We start from the raw sequence: 10,457 nt of genomic DNA, 5'->3' as shown, positions 1-10,457 counted from the left end.
TCCCCCCCCCCCCCCCCCCCCCACTGATGAGCCCCACCACTGTAGTGTTGTCTGCAAATTTGACTATGGCGTTACTGTGGTGTGCAGGGGTGCAGTCATGTGTGTAGAGAACATAAAGCAGGGGGCTCGACACACAGCCCTGGGGGCTCCCATGTTGCGGCTGAGGGCCATGGATGTGTGACGGCCCATTCGAACCTCTGACTGCAGTTGGATGCCCCCCTTGGGAGGTTTATCAGATATGTTGAACTGGGAGGAGACTCTGGGGAAGACCCATGGCACGCTGGAGAGTCAATGTCTTATCAGTTGGCCTGGGAACGCCTTGGTGTCCTCCCAGAAGAGGTGGCTGTCAAAAGAGATGTCTGGGCCTCCCTGCTCAAGCTGCTGCCCCCAAGACCTGACTCTGGAACAAACAGAAGACGATGGATGGATCTTATTTTATGTTATTCAAACGGAACAGAATTTTTTAAAAGTCAAATTCAATCAATACGACAGAGCAGATATTTAAGGGATAGTCAGTGTATTCTGTTCTTGTTCTGTCAAGTAATTGTGAATAATTAGTACCTTGTATTTGTGACATCAGTCTAAGAGCACAGAGTAAAGGACAGCATTCTTCATCCAGACTAGGCCAGCAATCCACTTGATCAGCCCGTCTAGTCATTGCATCACTTCAAATATGACCAGGCTACCCTTTTAAAGATTTGATCACTTCTTGTTCTTTCGGCTACTCTCTTCTTCAGGTGTTACCACAATGAGTTAACATACATAAAAGATTTGGCAATTGTTTTATGATAGATTTCCTTCCTGATGCAACCTGGACTCTAACCTCCTAGGACCTGACATCCACATATGTGGACAACCTGGTATCCACATACGCAAGAGTTCGGGTCTTAGGAGGCTAATCTGCAGCCTCAAGTTTACAAGACTCCAACACTGACCACTGAGCTACCACAACACCAGTTTGTAAATAAAAGCAATTTACTCTTTTTGAATAAAGTTCAGGTTGAAATTTATATCAGGATATGTAACCGACTCTACTAGTTACCACAAATCAGTATACATTAAGGCAAATGTCTTAAAATAAACAGCTACATGAGCGTTATGTTCAGTTCCCAACCTGTTTGTTTTCTATTCTGAACGACAAATTAAAGCAGCAGTTTTCTTCTTAAAGCTGGTGAGGTGGGCACTTTGGACCCCTCCCTGCATTCCTGCAGGCTGGTTTGTGGGCTCTAAGCGAGGTGTTTGGGGTCGGGATCTGTTCTGTGTCCCTCTATTTGTTTAAGTTTGTCAAAGTGTGTGCAGATTGCCACGCTCCCATCTGTACTGACTGCCCATGTGAGTCTGATTCAGACGTGTGCTCCAGATCTGAGCACAAGTCAGATCAGGTTTCTCAGATAAACCGAACACACCTGTTGCTTTGTGAGCCATGTTGACAAGGACAGCAGGAGACCTACAGCACATTAATATGGTGTCACTGGTCGATCCGCTTACAGGTATATGTTTAAATTTTGATTTAAAAGATGAACACTACGGGATCTTTTCCAGACAAGATGCAAAAGAATTAACATCCCCTGTGTGTCCTTTGAGCCTACAATACAAATCGAACCCCACATGTGGGAACAATCTTGTTCCCTTTTCTCTAATATTTTGTTATAATTCCTAAATCAATCTCAATAAATTTCCTAGCATCATCAGACAAGAAAAAAAACTTTTTCAGGCAATGGTTTGGATTTAAGAAGGCACCTTTAATGCTGTATGTAGAAAGTGTGTAAAACAGCCTTTTGTTCTCTTAATTAATGTGTAAAAAAGCAACCAAAAAAAAAAAAGTTTCACATGGCAATTTGAGCAACTAGACACAATCCCCACTCCCAAAAACACTTTTTCACCAAAGAAAACTTTTTTAAAAAATAAATATTTATTTTTTTATAAATATTTATAAACATTCGCCCCACTCTGGGCCCAAGAGCAAGGCCCTTAACCCCCATCTGCTCCTTAAACAGGTCTCTCTTGAAAATGAGTTTGCGTGGCTCAATGAGACTACCTGTATAAATAAAGGCTAAATGAAAAAGAAATTTAACAATCCTACTTGTTTTTAAACCTTAGAATTTCCTGTAAAATTTGGCTCAAAAAGTTTTTGTACTGTCTTTGCACAGTATAAATAATACTGTTGATATTAGAGCCCAACCGATTTGTACATTTTTTTGTTATCATCGATACCAATATTGAGCGGGACCGGCGGCCACCAATAAATGATATAATGGCCAAAAGTTTTTGAGTTTTGTCCACCCCCAAGAATGTAAGTAAATTGCGAATGGGGCAGGGCTTGTTTATTTGGCACGGCTGTTAGCAACCATGATGCTAAGCTAATCAGATCCACACTATACGTAGTTCCACAGTAGGTGGTGGACCAGTGGTGCACTGGTCACAGTCTTCCTAACTTGCATTCACATTTTCTATCCTCCACTATTCACCATAAAGTTTTCAAGTGCGTTACAAAAATATAAATTAAACAAACACCTTCCCTGTTCATTGTTTAAACAGTCAGTCATGTATGGTGAAAGTCTAATTAGTATTGATCGCAGCAGAGGTTGTTTTTTTTTTTGTTTTTTTTCAGAGGTTAAGATTTCAGATAAACAATGTATTTCATTGAGGATGACAAAGATAACATTACTAACACTGATATATTTTACTGCTACATTAGATTTATTGTTCTGGATAAAGTTTTACAAGGCAGTAGCCTATGCTAGGTTATCTAAATGTTAGCTTGCTAACTTGAGAGGCATGTAGCTAATGACAAGACTGGTGGAAGATAATATATTATTGTTGATTTGTTTTACAGATAAGTTAAAATAAACTTATGCTCTATTCAACAAAATATGCTACACAGTATTGCTCCCTGCTTTGTCTGTTTTGAAAGTGAAAATGAAACTTAAGTGAACAGCCATGACTTGAAAGTAATCTTCATGCGCCCTCTGCTGAATAATACATTGTACAATTAAGGCTGGTTCCTGCATTTCAGGGGTGAAAATTTGAAGTGCTTATATTGGCGCATGATGGGACAATTATAACTGATACTGATGGCTCCCCAAATGTCTATTTCAGACTAAAATATCGGCCCTACCGATATATCGGCTGGGCTCTAGTTAATATAGGTCATAGTGGTTAATAGATTTTATTTTGCTATGCTAATTACCTTAGCATTTGAGAAATTAGTTGTTGATTTAATATGACAAATCCATCATAACATATTAAACCCTATCTAACAAATTATGTGTAATTATTTTTAATCTGTAAAAGAACATGGGTGCAAAACAACATTTCCCTTTGTATATATTTCTATTGTATCTTTTAGGTAATGCTAAGCTAGGTTAACTGACCACTAACACAATGCAGTAATATATAAAATTATTATTCAAAATTGGTAAGAAATTATTACTATCTATACACAACATTGAGGTTCGTTAAGAATTGTTATCATTTAGCTGGTAGCCTGCTGGTCTAATACTGTATATTGAAACCCATTACAGCTCATCAAATTTCATATCTAACAGACTCATATTTTGTTAAATTTGAAAGTAAAACAATACATTTTCAAGGAAATATTGCTATTATATATTTTCTTTTGTGACGTTAAGCTATGCTAAGCTAACAGCTGCTAGTTCATGCTACATTTAAGTAGCATATTACAACAATGAATAACATATCATTAAACTTAGACTCATTTACAGAATTGTCTTGAGTTCTGGTGATTAACTTATTATTTTAGCTATTAACTAATATGTCAACATTTATTGCAGCACATCTGAATTCTAAAATATTGTATGTGATTTTTTTTAGTTTGTACAAGAACTTCAATGTAAAAACAAAATTTTAACTATAGTTTATGCCTTTTGTATCTTTAGCCAATCTTAACTAACAGCTGCTTTGTTTACCTAGCATATATAAAAAATACATAAAATTATTGTTCTGTATTACCAAAAGTCAAAATTGTCAAAATATCAACATGTACTTAAATTAGTTTTAAAAAAATTTATCATTTTTTGCTGACGCTAAACTAGGCTAAGCTAGCAAGCAGCTAGTTTTTGCTTCATTTAGCATATTAAAATAATACACAGCATTCTTTAAAAAAGTTCCAGAAATTATTATGGTCATCATATTTATGTTAGGTCTCAGATTTTATTTTGTTTTACGATAATTAACGTAGCATTTAAGTAATGGCTTGTTGAGCTAACGCTGTATGTCAAAAATTTATGGGGGCCGAGATGGTGTAGAGGCAGGGCAGCCGGCTTGGGACCCGAAAGTCCAGGTTCGATCCCCAGTCACTGCACATCACGTGGTGTCTCTGGGCAGCACACCTCATCCCCAAAATGCCCCCCATGTGCTCTCAATAGCTGCCCACTGCACCACCTGGTGGTGGATGGGTTAAATGCAGAGACTAATTTCGCCATTGTATGGAAACATACAGTGCTGACATTGTGATGACATTATTATTAATTGCAACACATCTAAATTTGATTTTTGTTTATAATGTTCATCTTTTTTATATTTTCTCTGTCTTTTTCTTCACCAGATGGCTTTTTGAGACCCGTCTGATGTCTTTCTCAGCAGATGCTTTTGCCAATATGCTCAACATCTCAAGAATGTGAGTGTTTTTATACTTTCTTGTATGTTAGGTGTTTTTATTCATCTGTTGGTTTCAGATCTAGTTAAGCTCCAGACTTCCCTCTTTTCCATTTTTGTCCCCCACCCAAGCAGACTATACATTCTCTGTTTAGTATCACGGCTTTAATCTCAGCTGAGCTTTCCTTCAGGTGGAATGCTGCGGTGCTTGAACCGCAGCCGGGCTGAGACACCGGCTGGATACTGAGTAGTGATTTTTAGAGTCTCGGCAGAGGTGGAGTCTCTGTGTTGAAGTAAAAGATACTCCTGAGTGTTGATCCTCATCTGCTTTTTCCACCAAATCATGCATGAGGGGCGATGAACTTGGACAAAAAGTTTTTTTGTGAGTCTCAAGTGCACATAGCTATTGTTTCTGCTTGTTCTTTGTCTGCTTTCCAGCTGAAACAAACATTACAGAAAATCAGCGATGGACATGTTTATTGAGGGAATCATTTGGATTATATATTGAGTAGAGCCCAACCAGTGTGGAAGTTTTGGCTTTCGCTGATACCGATATTGGACGGGGAAGGCGACCGCCAATAACCAATATAATGACTGAAAATTTTTAGCTTTGCCCACCCCCAAGAATCTAAGTAAACATCGAATGGAGCAGGGCTTGTTTATTTAGCACAGCTATTAGCAACCGCAATGCTAAGCTAATCAGATCCACCTATACGAAGACCCACTTTACCAGTGGTGCACTATAAAAACAGTCTTCCTAACGTGCGTTCACATTTTCTATCCTCCACTATTCACCATAAAGTTATCAAATGTGTTGCATAAATATAAATTAAACAAAGAAACACCCTTTCCTGTTCATTGTTTAAAGTCATTCACATATGGTGAAGGCCTAATTATTATTGACCACAGCGGTGTTTATTTTTTAATTTTTGGAAAAGAAATTAAGATTTTGGACAAAGTGTTTTATTGAGGATGACAAAGATAACGTTACTAATATTGTACCTCTGTTAGATTTATTGTTCTGGATAAAGTTTTACAAGCCAATGGCCTATGCTAGGTTATCTAAACGTTAGCTTGCTAACTTGTGAGGCATGTAGCTAATGACAAGCAGGATGGAGGATTGTAGAGTCTATTGTTGATTTGTTTTACATTTACAATAAACTTGCCATGCTCTGTACAGCAAAATATGCTGCACAGTACTGCTCCCTGCTTCGGCTGTGCTGAGAGTGAAACTTAAGTAAACGGCCATGACTTGAAAGTGGTCTTCATGCTCCTTCTGCTGGATACTTTGTACAATTACAGCTGGTTCCAGCATTTTAGGGGTGAAAATTAGAAATGTTTATATCGGTGCATAATGGGACGATTATCCCAGACAGATTCGATAGGTCCATAAAATTCTATATCGGCCTAAAATATCGGCCCTACTGATATATTGGTCGGGCGCTAAAGTTTAGTATTATTTATCTATTTAAATAGGTCTTAAGACTGACATAGTGTTCATTTGAAAGTGTGTAGATTTAGTTGGATATTTCTTAATTTATTATTATTTTTTATAGATATTTATCTGTGGATGTGAGGCTACAGAGGCTGGAGAGACACTCGTTTTACAACCTGAAGAAAATCACCCATATGTGAGTAACTAAAAGACGAAACTCTTTTTACTGAGCTTAGTTTAATTAAAGTTTAGTTTAATTAACAACAATTAAAATGCTTAGTTTTGAATAATGCAAGCAGCATTGAAACTCATTAAAAGCGTACATGTATTTCTTTTTTTCAGGGCTTTCCTGTGAACCGTGTGAGATTAATAAGTTTGGTTTAAGAAACCGTTTCCTTCATTTACTTCACTCTTCAGTACTTTGTATTATCTTTAAGTTCAGTCTTAGAGACATTTAACAGGAGAGAAGTTAATATTCATCGTCTAGCACATTTTTTGTGTTCTTAATGGAGGAACAGAAATTTATGTCGGTTTTCTGCTGAACCATAAAACCTGAATACCTTCTGGCCCTCCATGTATTACAGGAAAATATTTGTTCTAAGTTTCAGCACTTTGTAAAACATTTATTGGTGTGTAGAGACGGTAACTACGAAACACGCCTGCAGAAATTACTTGAATCACATTTTTCGAGTCTCATTTCCATCTTAATGATCTTAGCTGCTGAATTCCTCGTGCCGTGATTACAGACACGAGCACTAATTGAAACCGCCAGCCGAGGGTCGTATTCATGTTCTGGGGCGGGTGTTTCTGATCTCTGGGGCTTATTTGCCACTGATTGGTGCAGAGTGGTGCCGCACCACAGATAATGGCGTCTCTCAGGTTTCCTTCAGGGTCAGACATGAATTAATGTTCAGCTTCCTGCCGGCGGCTTGAGGCAGACAGCAGCTGTGGATCAGACTGTAAAGTAAAGAGGGGGGGGGGGGTGAATTGTGCCACCATCAGTTTAAACCAGAAAATCAAACAATTATTAGGTTTTTAGCATTTTTGCAATTCTGTTTAGGTGTTATATTTAGATCTTGAATTGTTTTTTAATAGAATTTCCTGCATCCTGTTTATTTCTTTCCTGTCCTGGATCAGAGCACCTCGGTCAGATAAATAAAAAAAAATAAAGAAAGAAAAACAGACATAATAAGTAATAAAAATTGTTTTGTAGGAAAACAAGCTTCACACAGTTGTCTGCTGATCTTGTCCACTTCTCTTAGTTACATTTGATTCCACTGCTTTAAGCTTTCCTCTTTAAAATATAATTTACATCATCAACCTGGATTTCTAAAACTTTTTTTTCTAAACCAGATTAGTTTTTATATTTCACTGTAAATGTATGACTTTGATTCATGTTATTAGGAGTTATTTTTGACTGACTGCACAGAGATAAATTTAAAAAAGATGGGAAATAGAGGAAGCAGAAGAAGAATATTGATGATTTATACCTGTACTCTCTACACCTGAATAAATTCAGGACTAGTTCAGATGTTTTGAAGTGAAGTTCTGTAGAAAGTATCAAACAATATCTTACCTGTTCTAGATAACTTTTTGAAAGAGCAGTTTAGAGAAAAAGAGTTGGATTCATACTGGAGTGATGAGCTTATGGCTAGTCTGAGTGGGGCCAAGACCAAAGAACTGCTGCTGCATAAAAAATCCATTCATCCTTCATCCATCCTCCATCCATCCATCTATCATCCATCCATCCATTGTTTTTACCCATTTCTTCCTTTTCCGGTCACGGGGGTCACTGGTGCTCATGTCCAGCTATCACTGTGCGAGAGACGGGGGACACCTGGACAGGTCTCCAGTCCATCACAGGGACACATAGAGACAAACACCCATTCACTCTCTCACTCTCACCTAGAGACAGTTTAGAGTTACCAATCAGCCTAACATGCATGTTTTTGGTCTGTGGGAGGAAACTGGAGTACCTGGAGAAAACCCACGCATGCACGAAGAGAACATGCAAACTCCACCCAGAAAGGTCCCAGGCCTGGATTCAGTCAGGCAACCTTCTTGCTGAGTTGCAGCGGCTGTATCAATTGAGCCACCGTGCTGCCACATTTACACCCATTAATTTAAAATTACGCGTTATTCCAGGCAAAATATTGTGATATGTTGTCAGACGTTCTGCATCTAGCTGCTGCCACTGCCAAGTGCTCTAATAACCATAGAATATTGTGTATATGACTTGTAATGCAGAACTGATGACCATGTTTACAAAACCAGTTTAAAAACTGGTGTTTGTATGAGCTGCTTTAAAAAAATTAACTGCAGTTGTTTGATGACATGCAGCAGTCCACTTTGGACTTTGCCCTGCTCAGACTAGCCATTTGCTCATCAGCGCAGTCAGAATTAAACTATTCCTCCAAACTGATGTCATTTAAAGAGTTATCTACAACAAGTAAGACATTATTTGTTAGTGATTTTTTCCCCTGAACCCTCTTTTAAAAGATCTGATCAGTTGTCCAATTCATAAAAACATCATAATTACTTTTTTCTTTCTGTTTTAAAGCATAATTATGGTGTGTTTTTTATATTCCTCAGTAAGTTTGATTTTACAGAGATGAATCAATACAAAGCACAATCTTAATGAGCAAATAATTTAAGTAACTTATCTGTCAAATCTCATAAACTGCTGATGGAAGAGCTCAGCAGTTCTTTGGCCTGTTTCATAGGAAGTTGATAAATGTCACTGATTCCTTTTTAAGCTTTAGTTTTAAGACAACAGGATAGACAAACATCCACTTACGATGTTTTATAAAGGAGGAAAAGATGTGTAAGGAGGATTCAGGACACGTGGCTTTAGACAGCAGGTGCAATCGTTTAATCTGGACGGAGAACCACAAACAAGATGTGAGTGAAACCCTCCACACAGGCTGCACTCTTACTTTTCTGTCACTCAGTTCCCTCCTCAGGTCTCTGCTGCATCCTCAACGCTCTGAACACTCATGACTTCTCACACTTCAGTCCTTCACTCTTCACTCACTCTATCTGATTCAAGAACTTGAAAACAAAATTGTTTCCCCATGTTTGTGTTTCAGAGAGATTCGAAACACAAAAAATCTGACGTATGTTGACCCAGAAGCCTTTAAACATCTCCCGAACCTCAAGTACTTGTGAGTATTTTTAAAACATGCTCATTTTTTGACTGTTCTATGACTGACACCATGATTCACAAAGCCTGCCGGTGGATTATTCCATCCATCCATTATCTTTACCCACTTCTTCCTTTTTTGGGTCATGGAGGTGTCACTGGTGCCCATATCCAGCTATCACTGAGCAAGAGGTGGGGACACCCTGGGCAGGTCTCCAGTCCATCACAGGGACACCTAGAGACAAATGAGACAAACAACCATTCCCTCTCTCACTCTCACTTAGGGACAATTTAGAGTTATCAATCAGTCTAACATGCATGTTTTTGATTTGTGGGGCCTTTCTGAGGAGAAAAGACGTGAAAATTCACATTTTTTGGTGTGTTTATTTGTCATGAGGTGACACCAAAGTGTGAAGGTGAGAAGATCGCTTTAAGACCGCTAGACTGGCCAATATTTGTCCGTTTTGATAAAGCAGCTTCAGTGTTTATCAGTACAGCTGAGCTAATAAAGTCAGCAGCCAGCTTCAGATTTATAACAGATTTATCAGTGAGAGGTCAGTTTGACCTGAACCCCAGAATGCCTTCAGATCTTATCTTCCATGACATATCATTTTAAACTGGAGCGTTTCACAACTATGCTGATGTTCTCATTGTCCAGATGTTGGACTTGTTTCTACAAATTAGCTTAACTACTGAAACAACAGGTTTTATTGACGCTATCTTGGGCTTTTCAGAGTCCAGAACTTGATGCTTCACCTGTAAACTTGACTGACTTATAACCATTTTGAAATTTAGTTTGTGAGGTACTTTGCTAACAGAAATACAAACATACGGAACAATTTTCACCCTTTCACATTTGATGGCAGGTTATAGCAAGAAGGGTACAGCGAGGTAGCTCATGCTAATCACCCATCAAACTCTTGTGCTTGGGAAATTTTGTGTTCAGGGTAAAAATAAAAGGTTTTGAACGGCATACTGGGTCACTTGTTTGAATTCTGGTTCATTCTGGTTCACTTCGAGTAATGGTCAAAGACCACGAGGAGGGAAAGTGTCAGGAGACAGAGGGAGAAGGGGAAAGTCAAGAATGTAGGATTGAGGGTTGCAACCCTAAATGTGGGGACAGTGACAGGCAAAGGTAGAGAGCTGGTTGACATGATGCAGAGAAGGAAGGTAGATGTTTTGTGTGTCCAAGAGACCAAGTGGAAGGACATCGAGGCTCGCAGCATTGGAGCAGGGTTTAAAGTAGTCCCTCGTTTATTGCGG

The 10,457-nt window shown here is 38.5% G+C and overlaps 2 protein-coding genes across 2 annotated transcripts in view; one reads left to right on the top strand and one right to left on the bottom strand.

Annotated features, from left to right (window-relative positions):
* Positions 1-10,457, bottom strand: part of LOC119418448 (forkhead box protein N3) — a 203,843-nt gene that overhangs the window by 21,654 nt on the left and 171,732 nt on the right. The window lies entirely within an intron of this gene.
* Positions 1-10,457, top strand: part of tshr (thyroid stimulating hormone receptor) — a 50,909-nt gene that overhangs the window by 17,807 nt on the left and 22,645 nt on the right. The window contains exons 2-4 of the mRNA XM_037685689.1: positions 4,568-4,639; positions 6,174-6,248; positions 9,142-9,216. Of these exons, the coding sequence (XP_037541617.1) occupies positions 4,568-4,639; positions 6,174-6,248; positions 9,142-9,216 (222 nt within the window). The remainder of the gene's footprint in view (positions 1-4,567; positions 4,640-6,173; positions 6,249-9,141; positions 9,217-10,457) is intronic.

This window comes from Nematolebias whitei, chromosome 12 (genome assembly GCF_014905685.2).
Source record: "Nematolebias whitei isolate Nwh7 chromosome 12, NemWhi1, whole genome shotgun sequence".
Taxonomy (NCBI): Eukaryota; Metazoa; Chordata; class Actinopteri; order Cyprinodontiformes; family Rivulidae; genus Nematolebias; species Nematolebias whitei.
This window is presented reverse-complemented; position numbering and strand designations above follow the sequence as displayed.